The 25,261-nt window shown below is 37.0% G+C and overlaps 3 protein-coding genes across 4 annotated transcripts; 2 read left to right on the top strand and 1 right to left on the bottom strand.

Moving 5' to 3' along the window:
• Positions 1–12: 12 nt before the first annotated feature.
• On the bottom strand, positions 13–1,392 carry LOC124167735 (40S ribosomal protein S25). Its single transcript, XM_046545745.1, has 4 exons — positions 1,288–1,392; positions 977–1,075; positions 613–796; positions 13–147 (listed from the first exon to the last, which is right to left on the bottom strand). Exons 1-4 carry the CDS (start codon positions 1,288–1,290, stop codon positions 68–70), a joined length of 366 nt encoding a protein of 121 aa, XP_046401701.1. The 5' UTR covers positions 1,291–1,392; the 3' UTR covers positions 13–67.
• Positions 1,393–9,378: 7,986 nt separating this feature from the next.
• LOC124167733 (zinc transporter 7) lies at positions 9,379–12,162 on the top strand. Of its 2 annotated transcripts, none has more exons than XM_046545743.1 (2): positions 9,379–9,523; positions 9,866–12,162. In XM_046545743.1, the coding sequence occupies exon 2, from the start codon at positions 9,934–9,936 to the stop codon at positions 11,002–11,004; it is 1,071 nt and encodes a 356-aa protein (XP_046401699.1). In that variant the 5' UTR covers positions 9,379–9,523; positions 9,866–9,933; the 3' UTR covers positions 11,005–12,162. The 2 variants fall into 2 exon arrangements, with proteins under 2 accessions (XP_046401699.1, XP_046401700.1); XM_046545744.1 differs by having other exon boundaries at positions 9,379–9,581.
• A 6,473-nt stretch (positions 12,163–18,635) lies between these two features.
• On the top strand, positions 18,636–22,596 carry LOC124168223 (SNAPIN protein homolog). Its single transcript, XM_046546361.1, has 3 exons — positions 18,636–18,970; positions 21,837–22,002; positions 22,151–22,596. Exons 1-3 carry the CDS (start codon positions 18,819–18,821, stop codon positions 22,268–22,270), a joined length of 438 nt encoding a protein of 145 aa, XP_046402317.1. The 5' UTR covers positions 18,636–18,818; the 3' UTR covers positions 22,271–22,596.
• Positions 22,597–25,261: the final 2,665 nt, after the last annotated feature.

Here is a 25,261-nt window from a genome sequence, read left to right as displayed (position 1 = left end):
TAAATGCATAGGGTGATTTTACTTTATATTGTAAGTTCACATGTACACAAAAAACCAATGAAAACACTTATGCAGGAGGATCATCCACCTTTGTCGTCCTGGTGTATATTACTTGGGCATGGTGTTTGATGACCTGCTTAATTTGACCTGTAACAGAAGAGAGAAGACTCAATTTTATAGACGAAATGCCTGTTTCATTGAAGAAGAAGAAACTAATCACCGAAAAGCTTTAACTACGCAAAATTTGGGACCTCGTAATCAGTAAATAAACTCTGATTCCACTCATGAAATAAGTTAGCGAAGCAAAATCGATGCATTAGGAGCCACAGACAAAGTTAACACAAAGCAAATTCTTTAATTACAATGAGCGAAAACAATCCTTCGTTGACTACTGAACAAATAAATCATTCCAGACTTGAGAGGAAATTTTTTCCTTGTAAAGAATTTCAAATTTTGACCATCGTCCAGATTAGAAGCTATTCTACCGAATTAGTATGTATGAATAATTTGCTGAATCGTGAAATAGATACATAACTTGACAGTAGCAGTTACTACGAGAAGGTTATTAGTTCAGAAAATGACACGATCGACCAAGGCTTATGCTCCTCTTACCTTTGCGGAGAAGTTCTTCCAGGGCACGTCTAGCTAATGATCCTCGGACTTTAAGCCTTTCGCTGACCACGGATGGAGTAATTAATTTATACGAGGGAACTTCCTTCAACAGCTTATCATACGTCGCTTGATCGAAGAGAACATTGTTGTTCAGCTTATCACGAACCTTTCCCTTGGACCACTTCTGCAAAGGAAGATTCGATACTTGAGAAATTGTGAAAAGAACAAAAGAGCAAATGCCACAGGAATTGTCAACTCAGACTCATTAAATCAGTTTTGACCAACATAATTAATTCTGGAAAGCTTTGTCATCATCAACCATCGAGATGGCCACATGGCTGATATAAATAAAGGAATTACGAACCTTCTTCTTAGCTTTCCCTCCCGAGCTTCCACCCTCTTTCTTCTTTTGGGTTTTCTGTGGTTGCTTAGATGCTCCTCCTTTGGCGTCTTTTTTGGGTCCCTGAAAATAATACAACACATTCCGTAAGAATGAGCACGAGAGATAGACCGCGTAATAATACACATTAGGTAAAAGGAGACATTATTTAAGAAAATACAACGACAGTAGCCTATAAAACAGTATACTCTATTTCACGCAGAAAAAGAACAGTGCCACATCAGGTAATCACGAAAATGTAAACTTTTTAACAATTACACATGCTCCCAACTCACCATGATGGCGACGTGAAAGAGACATGAACGGAAACTGTGAAACCGGAAACCCGCAAATCAGCAAGTCGGTGGTGCCATCTGGAGGTACGAGAGCGTTGTTGCCACGTTGTTGTCAATAGTTGAATTGTTTTCATGTCAAGCATAAATATCATATCAATATCGAGAATTTATTTAACACCCCTACGATATGAAAAATTAAAAATATTTAATTTAAGCAATTAGTAAACGGTGCAACGGAGTCATATAGAAATGCAATGTTGCACTCGTAGACACCGAGTGGCAGCCGAGTCGTTCTTAATGTAGAAAGAGAAAACATGAAAGCTAACCTAAATTTGGCAACAGCGCCCGTTGCAGACGATAATCATATACCGTGAAATATAAACGTACGATTCAAAAAGCAAGTGTAAACGTTAAATTGGACGAAAGACAGAAGAAATTGTTGTAACAAATGGAGCACGGATTAATTACAAGTGAAAAAAACACGTAGGAGTTTAAAAATTGTTATATGGTTAAATATATTTGACATTTCCAAGTGACAGAAAGTGAAAACAACCAGGTTAACCTCATATTTGAGTGCTAATATCTAGTTATATAATGAAGGGAACCAAAAAATGACGAGAGAGATGAATAAAGTTGCCTATTTCAAGTGAGAGAAAGTGATAACATCCAGGTTAACCTCATATTTGAGTGATAATATCTAATTTTATAGTGAAGGGAACCAAAAAATAACGATAGAGTTGAATAAAGTTGCCTATTTCAAGTGACAGAAAGTGAAAACATCCAGGTTAACCTCATATTTGAGTGCTAATATCTAATTTTATAATGAAGGGAACCAAAAAATGACGATAGATTTGAATAAAGTTGCCTATTTCAAGTGACAGAAAGTGAAAACATTACAGGTTAACCTCATATTTGAGTGCTAATATATAATTTTATAATGAAGGGAACCAAAAACTGACGATAGAGTTAAATAAAGTTGCCTATTTCAAGTGACAGAAAGTGAAAACATCCAGGTTAACCTCATATTTGAGTGCTAATATCTAATTTTATAATGAAGGGAACCAAAAACTGACGATGGAGTTGAATAAAGTTGCCTATTTCAAGTGACAGAAAGAGAAAACATCCAGGTTAACCTCATATTTGAGTGCTAATATCTAATTTTATAATGAAGGGAACCAAAAAATGACAATAGAGTTGAATAAAGTTGCCTATTTCAAGTGACAGAAAGTGAAAACATTACAGGTTAACCTCATATTTGAGTGCTAATATCTAATTTTATAATGAAGGGAACCAAAAACTGACGATAGAGTTGAATAAAGTTGCCTATTTCAAGTGACAGAAAGTGAAAACATCCAGGTTAACCTCATATTTGAGTGCTAATATCTAATTTTATAATGAAGGGAACCAAAAACTGACGATAGAGTTGAATAAAGTTGCCTATTTCAAGTGACAGAAAGTGAAAACATTACAGGTTAACCTCATATTTGAGTGCTAATATCTAATTTTATAATGAAGGGAACCAAAAAATGACGATAGATTTGAATAAAGTTGCCTATTTCAAGTGACAGAAAGTGAAAACATTACAGGTTAACCTCATATTTGAGTGCTAATATCTAATTTTATAATGAAGGGAACCAAAAACTGACGATAGAGTTGAATAAAGTTGCCTATTTCAAGTGACAGAAAGTGAAAACATTACAGGTTAACCTCATATTTGAGTGCTAATATATAATTTTATAATGAAGGGAACCAAAAACTGACGATAGAGTTAAATAAAGTTGCCTATTTCAAGTGACAGAAAGTGAAAACATCCAGGTTAACCTCATATTTGAGTGCTAATATCTAATTTTATAATGAAGGGAACCAAAAACTGACGATGGAGTTGAATAAAGTTGCCTATTTCAAGTGACAGAAAGTGAAAACATTACAGGTTAACCTCATATTTGAGTGCTAATATCTAATTTTGTAATGAAGGGAACCAAAAACTGACGATAGAGTTGAATAAAGTTGCCTATTTCAAGTGACAGAAAGTGAAAACATTACAGGTTAACCTCATATTTGAGTGCTAATATCTAATTTTATAATGAAGGGAACCAAAAAATGACGATAGATTTGAATAAAGTTGCCTATTTCAAGTGACAGAAAGAGAAAACATCCAGGTTAACCTCATATTTGAGTGCTAATATCTAATTTTATAATGAAGGGAACCAAAAAATGACGATAGAGTTGAATAAAGTTGCCTATTTCAAGTGACAGAAAGTGAAAACATTACAGGTTAACCTCATATTTGAGTGCTAATATCTAATTTTATAATGAAGGGAACCAAAAACTGACGATAGAGTTGAATAAAGTTGCCTATTTCAAGTGACAGAAAGTGAAAACATCCAGGTTAACCTCATATTTGAGTGCTAATATCTAATTTTATAATGAAGGGAACCAAAAACTGACGATAGAGTTGAATAAAGTTGCCTATTTCAAGTGACAGAAAGTGAAAACATTACAGGTTAACCTCATATTTGAGTGCTAATATCTAATTTTATAATGAAGGGAACCAAAAACTGACGATAGAGTTGAATAAAGTTGCCTATTTCAAGAGACAGATAATGATAACTTTGAGGCTAACCTCATAATTTAATGCAAATAATCTTATTTTAATGCCAATGGTAACACCAGCTTATGTTTCAGTGAAATATATATGCCTATTGCATATGAAAGAAAGGGATAACTAAATGGCAAACCTCATGTATACATTATTTAAAATATTATATTTCTTTGTGAAGGGAATGGCTTTGGGAAGTAATTTTTCCTTGTCAGCTATTTTTTTCTTTTTAGGTCTACAAATACCTGGTAATGAGTGTTCTATCATCACTTTATTTTTATTATGTTGTACCTAAATGGTTTTTCAAGGGACCAATGTTTGAATCCAGTTGAAACCTATTAATGTACAGAGTGAAAATACTATCAGCATATTTTATTACTACAAAAAATCCTTTCAAAGCATCATTGCAATCTTAAGTGTTTGCATAAATCTCACTTTAGTTAGTAATACTTAAACAACCATGCAATCCACTAAAGTTCTGTAGACCAGTACTCAGACAAGTGGTATTGTATAAACATTTAGGCGTATTATAGGCACGTCTAAAATACAGACTACATAAATTCATCACTCAAGAACATACCATGCTATAGTAGCATTTATGAAATAGCAGTTCTTTTAATTTATTTTAAAGGCATATTTTTTGACTATTTTAATTCGAAATGGAATCTTATTGTAGATAATTGAGGCTGAATTATGAGGACCTCTCTTGCCTATGTTTAGTGGCTGATTTGCCAGATGCATGGGGGCAGCTAGGAATTAACGCAGGTGGTGGTGGGGGTTTAGGTGCAACTAATAGTGCGATGTGTGGGGGGGGTTGTATATAATATCCACCAGGATAAGCGGTAGGTGCGAGATAAATAAATTGCTGAATGTTAAGATAAATGGATCAAAATGGTGAGTTTTACGGCTTTATGAGGGAAATTTTATTAATCCTTACACTATTCTATTAGTAATATCAATCCAATTAAGTATAATGGATTAAATTAAAAAATTTCTCTGAGCTCTGAGGTTTTATCCCCCATACCACCACCCTTGCTGTGCCACTGGCCATGAACATTTTCTCTACCATGTCTCATTGCTATAATGTGTTGCAGAATTGGGCATAACTAGGTATAAATACATGGCAGAGTGAGTGACATGAATTTCAAGAATATTTTAGTCTTCCTAGCACCCTTTTGAAAAGCAGAATATGGATTTAACAGCCATCTTTTGCATTGAAAACGACTTGGACGCTACACTAGCATTTCTCTGGAAGACAATTCCGTAGGTATGCTAAATAGGGATGAATTTTGGCATACTCTTTAAGGTTAGTGAAGGCTTTTATCGGGAGTGCAGCTCTTTACAGTGTGGAAACATGGGCACTTAGGAAGGAGGACGGGAGAAAATTGTGGACATGAAGGCAAAGAATGGAAAAGGTGTAGCGGATGGAGAGGAGGAGGAATGATGAACTGCTGCATAGGATGGGTGAGGAGAGGCAGCTCTTATATGAGAAATGGAGGAGACAGAAGGTATGGATGGAGCGAGTACTTAGTGGGAAGGGAATGCTGAAAAAAGTGTAGGATGGTTGAATGTTAGGTAAACGAGGGAGAGGAAGGAAAAGAATGGAATTTTTAGATAGATTGAAAGGGAGTAGGCCTTATTGTGAATTGAAGAGGGAAGTGGTTGAGGGAAGGGGAGACTCCCAGAATGCTTCTTAAGTACTCCAATGAAACCTACCTTAATCTGTAGAATACTATAATAATAGATAAGGCTCTTATAGCCTGTGTTGAGGTAGTTGGTATAAGTTTATTAATCATGTAGATCGCAGTAGTTATTTTAGTGATTATTGCAGTACTATTATAATATGTGGTTGTAACCATGTTGCAACCATTCATATGTGGCATGCCAATCAATATTCAGATTAAAATATAATCCAAGAAATTAAGTAGTGTCTTGTGTGGTCATTAGTATCAAATACTCTTTATGTGTAAAAAAAATCCGATGATGTCTTTCTTATTAGAAAGCCCCAAATTATCTTATTAATTAGGTGAAAGGCTGCAGTTATGGTTGAATATTCATTTGAGAATCCATTATGAGAAGGATGCCCAACTGGAAATTTTTCCTACCGGTTTCAGTAGGCTATATGCTTTTTGAAACATCCTACAGGGTTCGGTAGGAAACCGAACCCCATCTGTAGCCAACCGGGTTCGGTAGGCAACCAAACATCATCTGTAACCAACTGGCAACTGAACGTCATCTGTAGTCAAGCAATCACCTTCAGAAGCTCACCAGATTTTGTAACCTATTACGAATTTTTAACAGAGTCAAACAGTTAATTGAATATCTCATAAGACCAACCAGGAGCTCTTATAACCTCTGTGACACGAAACGCTATTAACTGTATCAAAACATTAACTATCATTTCATCTAATGTGCAAAATAAATCACTAACTATAACGTTTCAAGAGGGAGATTGAAAATACATATTCACTCTCTCACTGGAAATGCTGAGAACAGTACCGTATATGTCTGAATATAGTCCCCCCTTTTTTTCCAAAAATGCCCGTGATAAAAGTTATGGGAGGGGACTATATTCAAACCCATTTTTTTTATATTTTTTTCCAAAACTGAAGCCTCAAAATTAGGGGGGGACTATATTCAGAGGAATATGTTAATTATATGCACATAATTTACATACGGTTTCATATTCAAATGGAAAATTCACTAGAAAATAAGTAATGAACCCAATCAAGAGAATATAAAGATCAATTTCATTGAAAAAGTGATTAGAAACTGGCATCGTTAATTTTAGATGATTCATTTTATAGCAAAAGTTAGAAAAAATCAATCATTATAATGAAACTCATTTGATGGTTATTAACAGAAAAATAAATTCTAGTACTTTTATGCATTTATGTAATCACAAATCTATTTATTTTTTAATTTAACCTTTACATATGTAAAAGGTTACATTTTTCATTACCTGGATATAGTCATAACATAGCTTCAAAGACTTTAGAAAAAATAAGAAATGCCAATGGTTCTTTAATTTTCATAACCACTCCGAGAACCTTTTTCTATGGATGATATAAAACATGTTATGAGAGCTTTAGGAAAATGTCCAATCAAGAGAGAAAGATTTAATATATAACAGAGAGGCAGATATATAATTTTTAAATGGTAAACAGATAAAAAATGGCATAGGTATCCATCCTAACCCACAGACCGATTGTTGTCAAACACGTAACAATAACAATTTTAACTTAAATCAGATCTGAGGGAGCCAAAAAAAAGACAAATAAATAAAATGTGGATGGACAATATATCAAAGTAAGACTAGAGATGCAGTGAACTTCACAGATTGGCAAAATTGTTAATTGAAGTGATTGGAAATCTCTAGCAACTACCACACTGGAATACTATTGAACTTGATGATAAAATGAGGAATACTTTTGTTGACATCATTAATTGTTTGTAGGTTGATTGTATGCCAATCAGCTTTGCTGTGCTTATTTGATCTTAGAATATGGCGGCTAAAGTATTTTTTTCAAATCATTAGGTAATTTCAGTCAGTATAATATTCCTAAAGACTTAGCCAAGGCTAGTTGCTTCCCCTATGAAAAAATTGTATAAATCTGTTTCAAATTTTTATGCATTCTTATACATTGCCATGGCAATGTATAAAATTTTGAAACAGGTTTATACAATTTTTTCATAGGGGTTCTCATAAACACTAAATTGCTGAAGCTGCCCAAGTTTTTCAAAGTATTCCTATACCTCTGGTTTACCATGGTATAGTCTATCAGATATCTCCTCAAAACCTCGAGGTCCAGATCTGGACTTATCCAATTGGATGTGTGTACTTACACTGTGTGTGGACACTTAAGTGTAACTCTGCCCAGGAGAATTAACACAAAGGGGGGCTTTAGGCACAACTAGTTCTGAAGGGTCTGTGTGGTATGGAATACCCACTGGGGTAAGCGGTAGGTGCAAAAGAAACCTTTTAAGATAAATGGTTCAAATTGGTATAAAGTTTGCGGCTGGGTGAATAATTTCATGTGATGCTTGTGAGCCACCCGTCCCCCTCATATTAGTTACTAAAAATGCCATAATAAAATATATAAAGTTCAACAGATTCAGGACTCAATTGGTGAAAGTTAGGCATATTTAAATAAATAAAAGATCGTAGCACTTTTCCACAAAATTATTCCAAATATTTTGTGGAAAAGTGCTACCATCTATTATTTATTAAAATATATTAATAAAAAAACATTCTCTGAGTTCTAAGGGGTTAAATCCCCTAAAACCACCGCTCGCTACGCCTCTGCCTCCACAACTAATGTGATGCCTGGACCGTGGTTTTGTTATGACTAATTTGTACCTCCAACAAATTTCTTATTTTCTCCCCACTGATGGCTTCCCCATTTCAAGTTCTCCTTTTCCCCACCTATCTCTGACTTCCAGTCCATCGTAATTAGATATTTCCTCCCCAAGGTTTTTGGTTGAATTGATATGAAGATTAGATTAGCAATTAAATTAGGACCAACAGTTTTCTGCGTAAAAACGAGAAATTTGTAATAACGAGGACTCGTTAAATGAGAACTTCGTAAAAACGTGGACTTCGTAACAACAACGATGTCGTTAATTAAGACCTTCGTAATAACGAAGACTACGTTAAATGAGAACTTCGTAGAAATGAGACCTTCGTCAAATAAGAACTACGTAGAAATGGGGACTAAGTAAAAACGAGGAATTCGTAAAAACGACTGTACTCGTTAAATCGGATATCCACGAATGATTGCTTATCTACTTAAATTAGGAGATTTTAAAATTAAATATACGGTTTGCTGTCTAGTTATCTCTTTATTTCACTTGCAATATGCAAATACATTTCACTGAATCATAAGCTGGTAATACCGTTGAATATTAAAATAAGATATTAATAATTAAACATGACGTTGGCCGTCTTGTGATCACATTCTTTCGCTTGCAATATGCAAATATATTTCACTGAATCAGAAGCTGGTGTTAACTTTGACATTAAGATATTTTTAATTAGATATTAGGTTTGCTGTCTTGTGATCACTTTCTTTCACTTGCAATAAGCAAATATATTACACTCTTCCATCATTTGTTGGTTCCCTTAACAAAGAAATAGGTTTGTCGTCATCTGATCACCTTCTTTCAATAATTACTATTTGCTATCGTAGAACATCGGAATATCCATATAGAACACATTAACTATTGCAATGTATAGTATTAATACATATAACAATAAATAGCAGGGTGCATCTTAAAATTCACAATATAAACACATTTCAACAAGTATATCCACCGAAAGAACGTGTTTGTCAAACGCTTGGCGCCATAATCCCATTCCCCGCATTTTATAATTCATTTGTTTTTAGTTCCCAATGTGGCCATAGGGGCGCTGTCCCTTATGGAAATATGGCAACACTGCGGTTAGCATGGATGTTTTCTCTTTCTCCAGGGAATGAAAATCGTGGCAGCCGTGGTAGCAGACCAATGGAGAGTTCACTGCCGGTGATTGTAGAATTATTTAATGAAAATTGAAAAAATAACCATTCATAGTGCTAATGTTTTGCCATTCATCTCAAGCAGTCTCATATTTGGACTGCGACGGAAATATTATGAATGGTTAGTGACCAACTACATTTTCCTAAACTAAGTTAATGATATTACTCAACATGGAGTGGTAACTAATTATTTGATTCTTATGTGAACGATTCTTATTGAAATAGACTATTTTGTAAATGCAGAACTGTTTTAATCAAAGCACATCATTCCAAGAGTGTGCCATATTATTGATTATTGTGGTTAATACTATCATTAAGTGGAGTTAGCTGTCATTGGTTATGCTTGAAGGTGTTATGTCAGGGAGAGGGGTGTGAATTTTCCTGTAGGGAAGTCAATTTTTCTTGATAAAGAGTACCATTGAATGCATTAATAATACGATTCTCAATCGTTTTATTTTCCCAGAACTGTAAGCGGATTCACAATATAATAGTGGCCATCCTGCCTTTTGGACCTTTGTTTTGGACGACATCATGTTACCTGTGACTTTGAAAGATTCACCGAGATCTTTCTCCTCTCGGATGAAAGAAAAGGTTCAAGGATGGATGCGTTTGATCTTTTCCGACAGAAATTCGAGAAATCTATTTTTGTTCCTTCTATTGAACCTTACCTTTGCATTTGTCGAGTTGGCATATGGGGTATGGAGTAATTGTTTAGGTCTGATATCGGACTCCTTCCACATGTTTTTTGACTGCACTGGGTTGCTAGCTGGATTGGCAGCCTCTGTGATTACCAAGTGGCGGGCAGACGATAAATATTCCTATGGTTACGTGCGTGCTGAAGTGTTAGCAGGTTTCATCAATGGCTTATTTCTGCTCTTCATCGCCTTTTTCATTATGTCCGAAGCTGTCGAGCGGGCAATCGAGCCCCCCGAAGTGAAGCACGAGCGTCTTTTCCTGGTCTCCGTGGCTGGCTTCATTGTAAATCTCATCGGCATATACGCTTTCCAGCACGGGCATTCTCATGGTGGAGGCAGCCACGGTCACTCCCACGGGGGTCACGGCCATTCCCACGGTGGTCACGGACACTCCCATGGGGGCTCCGACAGCCACGGACACTCTCACGATGACAAGGGGCATAACCATCAAATGCTTAGCGGAAATTCTCAAATCATGAAAGGGGTCTTTCTTCACATATTGGCCGACACTTTGGGAAGCGTTGGTGTCATTGTTTCTGCGGTTCTCATGCAGACATTCGGTTGGATGATTGCTGATCCCATTTGTTCCATGTTTATTGCATTGCTGATTGCCCTCAGTGTACTTGCCTTGATTAAAGAATCGGCGATGATCCTGATGCAGAGACAGCCAGTGTCTTTGGATTCGCAGCTTCCAGGGTGTTACAGGAGGGTTTTGCAACTACCTGGAGTGCTTGGGGTCCACGAATGCCATTTCTGGACGTTGTGTTCGGATGTCTTCGTAGGAGCCCTCAAGGTCGAGGTTTCCCCTTCCAGTGATGCGCGGTACATCGTCTCAAGTACTCATTCCATTTTCGCTGCCGTGGGCGTGCGGCAGCTGTATGTGCAGGTTGACTATGCCCCCATGTGACCTCCCGTTGTGACATCTGTGAGATTTCAACCTTGAAAGTCCAGGTTCTTGGCAGAATTAAGCTAAATCTCATGATGTAGTTCGTTCTGAGAAGAGCTAAATGCGAATCAAACTGTGGGAATAGGGAGTGTAATGTGTGGTTTACTCGTGAGTTAGATGAAAGGTGATCAGGACGTTGCGTGAATCTTAATCGAAGTGCTATCATTCCACTACCCTGTGAGTGATTGTTAAAAACAAAGAATGGTGTGCGAATATGATGAATGGAGGGTATTGTTTGAGAAGCCTTTTTGAGCATTTAAATTAATTGCATTTTTATTATTTTTTTACTATCAATGGTCTTCCCCATTGCTGTCTCGGGTAGAACTATCTACTTTTCTTGTAATTGTAGCATTGTGATACGCAAGGTTGTCTTTTATACATATGCAGTATTGGAATCGTTTGCATCAGGAGATTTTTGACCATTTTTATGTAGAGTTGCCTATTCATGAAGCTTCAGATCAGCAGATAACTTCGTGTGCCCAAGGTAAGAAAAAATAAATTGTGACTATTTTTGTGAAGCATAGGTGACCCTGTCTGTCAGTGAGGACACTGTTGTGGATGTGCTACTACCACATACAGCCCTGTTGAACATACAGTTGGTCCAGAGAGAACCGTTTCACTGGCAAAGTGTACTTCTCTGGCCTTTGGACATTCATTCCTCTCATTCGAAAGATAATCTCTCATTTTAAAGTTAATCAATGGCATTAATAGCAGATCATAAGACTATTAATACCTTTAAGTTAAAATTCAGGTGCAGAATTGGTGATTGTGACGGTTTTTACTGATGGCAGCCATCCTTAACATGAAAGTGGTAGTGGAAATTTAGGAGTTTTTATGCGATGTTACTTTGAAAATTCAAATTGAAAAACAGGTGTTACAGTAGCGGTGGATGTTGTTGGTTGGAGTGTAAATTTGTTACTCTCATTTGTGTCAGAAAATGCCATTGTTTAATGTCTTGAGAATGATGTTATTCTTTTATTTGTGATGTTATTAGTTTTTTTTACAAAAGATATGCAGTGATACTGGAAGCACTATTGTTTAAGATATACATATTGGTTACTCCTTGGCAATTTCATTGTTTTGTTGCTCAGATGGTGTAATAAAATGAGCAGAATGTTATTAAGTATTGATTTAATCTTAGTTAGTGTTTGGGCGAGACATACACTTTCTTGCTAAAATCCTCGTCCACTGATTCCTTGCTCACAGCTCACTAATCTTGTCTTTGCATTACACTCGTAGCCCAGGCACCCACATGTGATCACCAAGAGGCTCCCAGCTAGCACTGAAAACCCTAACAATCCATGTGGTTACTTTGATCCTAAAACCCTGACATAGGAAACATATTTCCATACGGCTGCACGGATTGCAACCAAAGTTAGTGCATAGGTGCATCTCATACTCCAAAAGCCCGAAGCTCTACTTGTGGTTGTCAGATGCGCTCTTTACGTCATTTTCTCATTAACGCTCGTTAGTTCACGTCATACAACCTCTGTGGTTGGACATCCTGCTGGGTAGGCACACCTCTTGACACGCTCAAAGGAATATTAAACTCGACTCATTCGACTCTTCACTACTAATGCTCTTGGTGCAAACCTTTTGCTGGGGTGGGCATTAACACGATGTTTTCGGTCGAATCACATTCAGACACACATAATGATCAATATTGTCTATTGGGGTATAAGCTGATCACGTGTATGGTGTACTGAAATTGTTTTTTCCATTTGCTGTTATTAATGTATTCCATAGTCATATGTGCTTTGTTCCTTTGCCTAAAAATCCTGCCATATGACCATGAGTTCCAAGTTTCACACTTCTCTGGGTACTATCCTTCCAAGCAAAGCTGGGTGGCCTACTAGTCATTCTGATTATAATTGGCCAAAGTATAGAGGTTCTCAATGCCTGTTTACATGATAAATTAGCAGGTAAAAGTTAATGTATGTTTTCTTGAACGATTTTTGTAGAATGGAAGGTATACAAATGCATGATCCAAATTGGAACTGGTTATATTTTCGATACATGCATTTGCATAAGTTAGATGGGTACATAGTGCATTTTCGTGTTGATTCACATATTTTTGCATATGTAGACATTTACTCGTGTGGGTTAATATATTGTTTAAACTGGCCTTAAGAAGCCCCCAAGGGTTGCATTTGAAAAAATCCTTAGCATGGCTATGCTTTCACTTCTATGCGATAAACTAGGTCAAGGTGATATAAGAATAATAATAATAATAATTTTTATTGGTCAATAGTATTCAGAAATACATGGACCTCGTCAGATAAAAGTAGTACAAAAATATACAAGAGAAATGACATACAATCAAATATATAGGTTACATCAGAATACAATGTCATCAGTACTATAAGTAAAAAATTCATCAATAGAATATAAAGGATGAGTGACAAGCCATGCATTGGTCACCCTCTTGAATGTAGATAAACTGGTCATTCTAGCTGTAATGGGTAGGTGGTTAAAAAACCTAATGCTTTGATTAGGAAAGGAAGATTTGGTTTTCGTTAATCGACACTGGTTTATGGATAAGAAGTCCTTATTTCTCGTACTATAAGTGTGCGTTTCACATCTTTTAGGGAAGATATCAAGATTTTCTTTCACAAATATCAGAGCTTTATACACATACATACTATAAACAGTTAAAATTTTCATTTTCATAAAAAGAGGACGACGGTGATCCTTAGACAGGGATTTGGTGAGTATTCTAATGGCCTTTTTTTGTAGCAGAAATACAGATTTTATGTCAGGGGCATTCCCCCATATTTCCAGACCATAGTCTAAATGGCTGTTAAAAAATGAAAAATATATACAACGCATGAAATCAGAAGGGATTGTCAAGCTTAGCTTTCTTAGGATAAAGAAAGCTTTGGATAGCTTTTTGTTTACTTCAGTGATGTGATAGCTCCAGCTAAGTTTAGTATCGAGGTAAAACCCAAGTAACTTAGTAGGCTTCAGGTTACCTGAGGTAGGCTTCAGGCTACAGATAAGCTTTTGCATTTTTTTCCTTGTTTAGTAGAAAGCCATTTACTCTAAACCAGTCATCAGCTATTGCTAGATGATTTTCTGCCCTTTCTACAGCAGAGGCAGTACTTTTACAAATATCCATTAGGGTTGTATCATCTGCGTAGAGAATGCAATTAGAGGGATTACTATGCGGTAAGTCATTGATCATTACTACGAACAAGATAGGACCCAGGACAGACCCCTGAGGAACACCAAATTGAGTAGGGAGGAAAGAGGACTGCACTCCCTTCATTTCAACACACTGTTGGCGCTGCGAAAGATATGACTGAAAGAATGTTAACTCCACTCCTGAGGAGGAAGCTTATGGATGCTTAGGATATTTAATTTAGACTGTAGTCTATGCTCTTTAAGTACGGGTATCCCTCACTTAACACTGTACAAAGGTGTAGATGTATTCCTTGCTAAATTTTTCCTTAAATCCTTGTACATATTTGACTGCTTTGAGTTTGATTTATAGTCATGGAAAACCTGAAAAAATTGGAATGGAAATCAGGGAAATTGGAAATGGAAATTTGGTTAAAACTCTGTATTTAATCTTACATTGTTTGCTGACAGTAGTACTTTTCTGTAAGTATTTAATCAGTCTTGATGCATTTCTTTAGCTAACTCTTTGAGTTGCCCCAATTTGCTGTTGTTCCATTGGTGCCCCTGACATTTTTCCAGCTAATAATCCCATATAGCAGGTATGCCTTTCTCCCCCTCAGGGATGTGGTACAGCCCAGTTCCCCTCTCCTGGGTCGCCAAGTTAGAATTGTCATCATTCTTACATTTGAAAAATGTTTCACCACTGTTCTTAAGATACCCATGGTTTGTGTTTTTACTGTCTACATGCCCATTCGTTGGCATATTAATGGCTCTGCCTGGTTTCGCTAATAGTAGGGCCCTCTTCGCTTCTATAGCGTTGAGGTGTCTTTCCCTCGTCCCGTCCCTTTCCTTTCCCATAGGCGTTGATACATTTGAAAAATGTTTCACCACTGTTCTTAAGATACCCATGGTTTGTGTTTTTACTGTCTACATGCCCATTCGTTGGCATATTAATGGCTCTGCCTGGTTTCGCTAATAGTAGGGCCCTCTTCGCTTCTATAGCGTTGAGGTGTCTTTCCCTCGTCCCGTCCCTTTCCTTTCCCATAGGCGTTGATGGGCTCCTATCGCGGCGGCACCTCTTTTCCTTCCTCTCCTCCCCCTCCCCGGGTGATCGGGCGTATAAGCCACGGGCTTGGTTCCCGGCCCCGATGTGATGTATCCTTGAAGGGCTCCCCTGAGCCCTCATGCATTGTCTACATGCCGTACATACTAACCCAATTTTGAGGAATCTGGAACTATTCCCAATGTGTCCTGTTTATAAATGTAATCTCTGAAAGGTCAGTAATTGAAATATAATTTTAAGAATTTAAACTGTTTGGGAATCTATAAATATGTACTGAGAGTGGCTGAGTCGTTGGAAAGTGAAATAAGTGTGGGGGTAATTAGGGTCATAAGGAAGGAAGGGATCCGGCAAATGTTGGAGGGCTTACACGAGAGGAAGTTGGTCTGTGCAAGAAGGGTTCCAGATGAGATGGGGGGCCAGACGGACAGAAATGGACGTCTATAGACACACCTTTTCTCCCTTTGATCATCATCTCCTTAGACCCAAGTTGCTCAACGTTAGAGGAACCCGTAGGAGTTTGTCTGATTGCATGCATAATTCTGGTGGACTGAAACATAACATGTATGGATGCATGAATCAAATTATAATCTTAGATGTGGTACTGTCTAAAGGATTTTGAAATTGTATAGAAGAAGGTACAGTTTGCAAACGACCACCTTTTCCCTTTCCACTCCCCCCTCCTACACATTCCACTACTGCACCCTGGATAATCCCAAAGACATCAACCCAAGCCTTGGTACTGACCCTTTCCCACAAACCCCCTCCCCCCCCTTTTGCTTCCTTCCCTCGCTTCAACACTGACCTCACCCTCCTCCACCCCTCGACCATAACCACCATCGGGCTGGATATATAACCAAGTAAGAAAGTCTCTGTACCACTAGTCTTGAGAATGATACAGTACATATATCGAAACTAGTTGACGACAATATAGGTGTGTTTGTAGAAAAGCAAAGTTGTTATTTTTTCCTAACCTAATCAGAAGGAAGAATAGTACCACTTCTCCTCCCACAACTTTTGGAAGATATACACACACACCTGAATGGAATTGAATGCCTGCGGAACTATTATTGAATAGGTAGAAAGTGTGTTGTCAAAATAACTTGCTGAGATCATTCGATATTGTGACTCACTAAAGCACATTCCATAATGTATCCAGTTCAGTTACACATTGGTTGCTAGTTGCCATAGTTCCTCAGTAAGATTACAGGTTCTTTTCAGTTAAAATGTAGCTGGAGGCCCATAAAATTTTACCTGCACTCCTTCATAAGACGTTTTTAGCCTCTGTCCCTTTAAAAACTTCTTATCAGGTTTCCACTGTACATACTAACCCATGGTGATGGAAAACCCATCCAGGTGGGATTCAAACCTATGACCTCTGGATTATGTCTGTGAGGACTGTATCTCACTGTAGATGGTCAGATTGAGGGGTTCTCGAAAGAAGAAGTGGCTGAGAATGAGGAGATTAGAGGGAGTGACAGGGGCCGACGACATTATTCGGACATTTTTATGTAGGGGGATGAACCTGGAAGGAGACACTATTGGGGTCCCTAGAAAAACATAAACCCCAAAAAATCTTTCAAAATATATTATGCTGAAAACATGATTTAGTGACTTTATTTTCATCATTTTTTGTTGGACTGCACAAAATTTATGAACAATTGTACAATTAAAAGCACATTATGTTTACATTGTATAGTCATTATCATACTCATGTTGCTGAACTGCTTCATTTACAAAAACTGTATTGTTTTAAAAGTTACTATTTAAGCAATTAATATATCTGAATACTATTGTTAGCCTCTGGAGGTTGATTGATCACTGAAGGTGGAAAAGAGTTGGGGAAGGAGGGGGTATAGGGGGATAGTGCTGCCTGATGAGATCGAGAAAGGGCCAAGGAGGTCTAGGGAAAGAATGGGCCTGCAGTAATAGAGTTCTTGTAAGTGAGGGGACATATTAGTACTCAGTTATCTGAAGTGCCACTTAGGGCACTGCAGGGAGAGTGAGCACTTAGAGCTCTTTCGCCCCCCTCAGGAGTGGACTGCTTTGCAATATATTATTCTCAGCATATGAATGGAGGAAGTTGAGTAGGCAATATGTAAGGTCTTTTGAATCATATAGCAACACACCATTGGCCAACTAGTGCTAATATTTGTAATTCGCTCATCTGCTCCGGCAAGTACATAGTGATCAGAAAGACCGCTCTTGAGTAATCACCGAGAACTCACATGGAGCTGTTGCATTAAGCGGGAAATTCCACAGCTGTTGTGGTGGAGCTCTGAGCACTCTTCACCCTTAATGTGCCAATTAAAACCAAGTCTGTACCACCATTCTCCCCATCTCAAAGATATTTGTTGCTAATACAATGATCCTGGTGGTTTCCGACCAGGGAGGATTTTTGCTATTGCTGATGTATCAATGGGTGCACTCAGGGGGACAGGACTCAGCTCACAGCTTTGCAATTTCCCCCTTAATGTGACCACTATGTAGCAGCTCACTGTGAACACTCAGTCATTTCTCGAGGAGGGTTTTTCAGCCACCACTTGCCTGAGCACTTGTCACTGATAAGTGTGACTTCAATTTGTTTATTCAAGTGGCCAATTGTGTGTTGCTAGATGATCCAAAAGGTCCTCCAGCACCCTTTCAACTTTTTCCACCGAGGGAGGCTGAGGATATGGCAGTGGTCGACTCCTACGGTGAGCAAGAGGTCTGAGCTCTCTCTCCCCTGAATGCAACCAATGGCCACATCTGCTATTGCAAAATGGAGTGAAATCATCACTTCCTCAGCCCTGATGGAAACATCGGCCATTAAATGTCAGCGGCATCCATAATCTTGACCCAAATGGACACCTAAGAGAACTTTGTTATCATCATGCACCACTGAAACCTTTCAACCCTTCTCGAGTTATCTTTTTACTATTTAGCCACACACCGGTGGAGACCATCATGCACAAACGGAAGAGGATTATGATATCTTTTGGATCTTGTAGCTATGACACCCTTTCCCCCCAGATAAATAGTATATTATCACACTGTGTAGTGCTAACCTTTTTCGTGGAGATCCCATGAGAAATGTAGAGGGTATTAAGTAAAAAAATATACGGCACCTAATTATAGGAAAAGAATGCTATTTTTATGTATCCACACACGGTTTTGTATATTAATTAAGTTAAAATAGATAATTTTGATAAAAATTTAATTTATATATGTATTATGCCATGTGTTTTATCTTTTAAAAGCCGTTGGCTGGCTGTCTACTCGATAAGTTTAGCCAAGAACCCTATGTTTAGCTCTCGAAGGAACAGAGGTAACTCAAAATTTCCGGGAAATGGCGATAGCAGCGCCGCCAAAGATGCTGTGCTTTACGCTCGTTTGATACTTGCGGTGAAATAGTGTAATACATTCGTACAGATTTTGTTTTGCTAGTGGATGGGGCGGGGAGGAATGTGGTTTGAGTCAATCCGTCGATCGATTTTGTTTACAGGGTACAGTGATTTACTCAGGAATTATGTTCGGAAAATCTTGATAATGAAACTCTGATATCAGCTTTGGGTGATCTTATAAAGTTTTTGATTTGGGACATAAGCTTCACGCAATGGAATTGGACACGGAAAGCACTAACACATCACTAGATGACAAAACTGAAGACTACGGGGAAAATCCTACTAGAGATACCCTTGCAGAGGGATTTATTTGCTTGCTGAAACCCACAATTGACCAATTAGATGAGAGGGTGAAAGCTACAAGGTGAATATTTTGTTCTGTTTGGCAGTTCGTCGTAATGAGTTATGACGTTAGTTTTATTCTATCAGTGACTCCACTTGAGGATTGCGAGTAAAGTTTGACGAATGTTTGCAATGATTTCTTTCTGACGTTCTAAATATTACTTTTGTCGTTTTTCTGTAAAGTAAAATAACTTGATCTTTTTAAAATCAATGTCCCATCAATTTATAAGTAGTAGATCCTCTAAATTTAGGGTGACTTCACGTCTGGATTAGTCAGGGCATGTCATCCTTTTAATATGTTCATCCGGTGTCCGGGCGGATTTTTTAAGAATCAGTAAATGCTCTCCTTTTTGTTAATCTTGGGGGATTTCATCTCAAATCAGTCAGGCGGAGGGGTGTCAGGTGACCATCACAGATTTCTTTGATAGTTATATGCATATGTGAAAGTAGTCTCCTTATGTTGAATAGTGATCACTTTATCTCAGTTTAGAACTGAACTTTTATAAAGTCATTATCCTTTGAACATAGTTGAGTCAGGCCTCTGAGTAAAAAATGAAAAATCACATAAATGCTGATTCCTAAGGAACCATATGGCCTATAAAGTAGTGGTTATTGTTTCATTTTGAAAAAAAAATGCATTTATGATCATTCTGTCATAAATTTAAAGTAATAATAAGCAAATGGGACTTGTTTAAACAAAAATTAGTAATCATTTAGCGAGTAATTTCTAAAAAAGGCCACCTTTTATTTTCTTTGAAATTTCTCAGTAGTTAGTTTAATGTTCTGCTATCAATTAAAAAGAAAGAGGTAGTATTTTATACTTTTTGTTTTAAGGCATGTTTTCGACCCAATGCACTCCTCTTGTACACCAAGATTGCAATAATTCAAGGTGAAAAATGAAGATCCATTATATTATAATGGATAAAAAGTTCATATTTAAATGATTGGTAGCGCCCATTTACTAAATGCAATTTCAATTTGGGGAGTTCCATGGCATCAAATGTGTACAAACACCCACTCATACGGACTGGAAATGGTGGATGAGTCGCAATTTTCACAGAGTAATTTTCAATGGCACTTCACATAAGTCTTCTAATTTGGGCCACCTGGAGCAATATTCATGAATTATTACAGGGGCGGATTCAGGATTTTTTCTGGGGGGGGGGGCACAAGGGTCCGACAGGTCATCCCATATTTGAGATTTAAAACAAGATGCAACAATTTCTGTAAAAAAAATATTCTCTTGATGAATAATGAAATTAAATGATTGAGGCTTCGAAATACAAAACAATTGGATATACTCTCTGTTCCATGCGTTTATATATTTCATGTTCTTGTAAATACTAAAGAAATCTAACTCAACATGGTTGTACCCAGTGAGGGCAAGGCAGCTCCCCCCCCACCCTCCCTTGAAGCAAAAATCACAAAAGCCTTTAAGAAAAATCAGTACTGAATTGAAACAAAAGTATTAATCGAATTCTCTTTAAACCCACAAAAAATTATATGTATTAGTATAAGATATTGATACCTCCACTGCATAAACACTCAACAATCGCCCATCGAATAGAATCCGCTCATCTATAGATAGTAGCCCTTACTCATAGTACTAGATGAGTGGATTTGATTCGGTGGGCGATTATTGAGCATTTATGCAGTGGAGGTATCGATATGTAACTAAATTAAAACTATTTTTTCAAGGAAATGATCTCATTAACTAATGTCATAACTTGGCTTGCCCTCTAGACCATATGGCTTGCCCCCCCCCCCCCCCACTAGTCATGATCCTGGGTGTGCCCTTGTAACTCAATATGCTAAGAACTGTGACATTCACGATTATTCCACGAGATAGATGGATCAGCTGCATGTCTCTTAATTATGTACGCACTAGAAAGCACAGGTGCTGGTCCAAGTTGTATGGTCTTTCAAATATAAAACAAACTGCCAGCTCAAGGCTCATAAAATTGTAGCCTCTGTGTTTAAGAGTAACCTGCTGAGGTACTTGAAATTAAAAATGTAGTACATACTCAATTGATGTGTTAATTTTAGCTATTTAACAAGCGACCTGCATGTTGTTGATAACTGTGTTTATCCTGACGTGTCCTATATCGGTGTAACTATTGTAACATCCTGATCTCTGGACAAATAATACTTGTATTATTATTACACAAATAAAATGAACAAAATGATAACCATATTAAAAATCTTGTCTACTTTTTAAGTGTCTTTGGGGGGAGGGGGAGCATGCCCCCCCTAAATCCACCTATGAATGATTGCATGTAAATATATAGTAAATCTGTTAATAGCCAGTCAACACTTATCAAGTTCTGAATATTCATCAGCATACCAGGGCACTATACAAATGCAGAAGGGTATTTTCTCTGTTTTAATGTCAGTGGAATGCTTAGAGAAACAAATTAAACATTGCCTCAGTAAAAATTTATAATAAGAGTTCTGTTATAAAAATACAAAAATTGCTTGGAAAAATGAAATCCACTGAAAAATATACAAAATCATTGTGCTAATAAATTTTTATTGTTCTAAATTATGAAATTGTCATTATTTTTCAAGTGTCCTACTTTTTCCCCCATTATCCTCCTCTTTCTTAGTGTGCTGTCCTCTTTTTTCACCTCTTCGCATCTGGTAACCTTATATAAATTATAACCAGATATTATGCCATCTTTGAGAAAGCCCTCGATGTGCTGTGTTGGTGACTTAGCAATATAGGATTTTGATGCGATGGTGGTTGGTGTAACATGGTGAAACTCCTTCATGATACACAAAGGTTAAGAAAAAGTCTTTTTCTTAACCTTTGTGCATAGGATTTTGAAGTCAATATTGTCAATCGTGTTCTCCGTGCCTCTGTAATACTTTGCTTCATTTTTTTCCAGAATTAGCCAGGCAGAATTAAAACAGCAGATAGATAGCCTGGCAGACGAATTAAGGAAAATTGCTGAGTATCATCACTTATCGATGGACTTGGATGGGTATGTGCAGAAACTTCTTGGTGCGAAGCGACGTGTAACTGTTGTGACAAATATTCTGCAAAATACTCAGGTCAGTATTGGTCAGACATTTTTACCCATTGTCTACACTTGCAGACTAGGAGTATCTGAACAAATACATATGATGTTGAATGTGGTGTTGTGAGCAATGTAGTATTCCATGTTAATCTTGTATTAGAAGTTTCAAATTTATTTTTCAGGACCGTCTGAACAAGGTACACCAACTCGTTGAAAAGAATGAGCAGAAACACTTGCAAGAAAATTCCTCGGTGACCAAGTCTGCCTCTAGTCCTACACAAACTAACCCAAGTGTTCAGTGAGAAATCATCTGTATCCTACCAGTTCTAATGTGATAACGATACATGGAAGTTGAAATATGGGTTGTTAAATTATGTATATGACCTCCCATTGAGTGTCCTATTTGCCCCAGCTTTGTTGTAGTCGGAGGATTTCTGTTTGGAAAAATTCACAAACAAGACATTTGCTCGAGCTAGAATGGAACTCTAAATTGAAACTGGTAAGCTGTGCATATTTTATTTACCATCGTATATTTTAAGGCTTTGCTCACGTATTGGTGAATGCTGTAAATATTGCGTGGGTCATGAAAGGGCCATTTGTATAGTATAAGTAAAAAAGTTACCAAAGATCATGTTTTCTTTTGTCTGGGGAGACATTGAAGTGTACCTGATAACTTGAGGTTGTTCTATTTTTCATTTAGTCATCTGAGGCTCAATACTGGGTGAGTTATTCAAAAGCAGGTGATTATTCTATTGCTACTCATCCCTAATTATAATGCATACTTTAAATTAACATTGGTATTAGGAAGTGCACGATTAGTTGAATCCTGTTTGCTGAATGGAATGAATCATTGACCATAGGGGAGGTAGTTCTGATGATCTGAATTATTGTCAGAAATATTTTCCATGAGCTGCTGATCATGTAACCTGTCATAAGGGTTAAAAATTCTTTCTCTCTAATGTTACCTCTTGTGATTCCGAATTAAGTAATCCATAAGTTGCCTAGGAGCCTGTAAAAAAATATTTTTATCCCTTTTGATCTCATGGTCCAGGCTTAACCGGCGCTCAACTACTGTCGATTCTTCAAGTTTACATTGCTGGAAATGTCTGCATTGTTTCTTCAGTCTTGTAGAAGTTGATCGGCCTGTTTCACCAAAGTAGGCTTTGCCACATGAACAGGTGAAACTGGGGTGGTGTAAGAAATTTTAATTTTCTATTTTAAAGTTTTACGTGTACATGTTGAAAGGAAAGCTATGCTTGTCAAAATTATCATGGCATTTTGTGATGGCTGGAAGTGATGAATTTTTTTTAGCACTCTTAGTACAAGTAGCAAGTTTTTTATGAATTTTTTTGTTAGCTCCTCCTCCTTCAATAAATTGAATTACGGTAGCCTGAAATACCCATTACTATTGCAAAGTTCTCATATGACAGACTGGAGTGAGAAATGATATCTGAGACAAAAAATGAATTGCCAGGCTAAGAGTTTTTGTTTTTATGCTTTGAGTCCCATTTTTTCCCCTGAGCTCATGCAGGATAAAACATCAGAAAAAGTTGAGGCTAAGATTTTTAAGGAAGCTTCATGTACACCAAAATTGATGGAAGAATATTCGGCCTATAAAATGGGTTTGTTGTTGAGTAAACCAAAAATAAAAGAGGCCTGAAATTTTCTGTTTTTGATGATACAATAACTATATCATTCTTTCATTTTATCATACCAGTTGAGAATCAACAATACCTCTGCTATTACAATATATGCAAGAAGGTTTTTGACTCAAAATTATAATTCACTAAACTATGTAACAGCTAAAATAAAAAAAATAAGTACAGTCAAACCTCCATTTGGCAGACAGTATGGGAAGAGAAAAACTGTCTGCTATTCCGATAGGGCTGCTGTGTGGACAATAGGGTAGTTTCCTTCATCAAAGAAAACGAAAGGCTTTGATCGTGTTTCGTTACCTACCATTAATATATTCATAATATACAAATTATTTAGTTTTAGAAATCCCAGTTTAGACAAAGTAAATGGTCAATTTTAACCTCATTTGAAAAAGGCCAGATTGCCGCCCATGCAATGCCACTCCACGCGATGTCACAGGGACTTAGATGCTATATGAGTAGACAGGAGTTTTACATCGTCTGAGATTACAAATGCATGCATGAGGCATAGAGCTCAGGGAAACATCTCTTAATAATCACCTATTAAAATTGCCTAAGGTTACAAAGTTTCCTTCGTTTGATAGGGTACCTATTAATAATCCCTAGTTAAGCCAAGCGCTACCTGCCAGCAGCCTGCATCGTAGCGGCGCTCTTAGCCTCGCACCAAGGTGGCCTCTCACAGCGGCGGCTGAATACAGAATGATGTCACACGGGCTTTTCCCAGTATTCATACTTAGCCATCATGTTTTCACGCGCTTTTAAATTTTCACTTTTCAGTTAATCGTGAAAAATAGATATATCGTCATTTAAAAATCGAAAAGCGTGAAATATGCGCTCCAGGAGAAATAATTTTTCGATTCAGGTAATAAAAAAATTATAGATGGGCCGAATATGCCCAATTGTTTCCATAAAATTAAAATATTCCATTAATCAGCTAAATTCCTGTTCGAATCCTTTAACCACTCATCTGGGTGTTTAATTTTCCCATGTCCAACCTACGGTGGGTATTTAATTTTACACTGAAATTTAAGTTTTATTTTAGCAGTAAGAAGATTAAGCACAAACGTTTCATTATTTTTTTCACTATAGTATTAATATTTTCAGTATTCGTTTGAAATGTTGAACATTTGTGGATTAAAAATTAATTTTAATGATAAACATTAATTGTTTAAAAAAGCTACAAAGGATAACACCAGAATTATTCGTACAAGTGATGAATACATTCGCATAGAATGAATATTAACAATTTTTGTAAACATAGTGGTAGCAGAATGTTTAGAAAAATGACAAGTAAATTACGATGTTCGAAAATTTTTCATATCAAGGGGCAACGTAGACAACCACACCTTACACACATTTTTTTACTCTTTCCTCTTCTATGGTAAAAATTTTTCAATGATTACAATACTTCATCTCTACTCAAAAAACACTTCACAGTTTACATTAATATCAAATAAACGCTAAAAAAATGAAACTGAAGTATAAACGAAGAAAAAAGAAATTATAAATAAATGGTGCGGTAAATCATGACTATTGCTTCAAATTAGCTCCGCATCTATTTTTATAGTGCATCTGTCTTACAAAAGAACATTTATTTAAAAATTCAATGAATATATATTTTTAGAAATCATTTTGAAC

The sequence above is a fragment of the Ischnura elegans genome, chromosome 11, assembly GCF_921293095.1.
Source record: "Ischnura elegans chromosome 11, ioIscEleg1.1, whole genome shotgun sequence".
NCBI lineage: Eukaryota > Metazoa > Arthropoda > Insecta > Odonata > Coenagrionidae > Ischnura > Ischnura elegans.
This window is presented reverse-complemented; position numbering and strand designations above follow the sequence as displayed.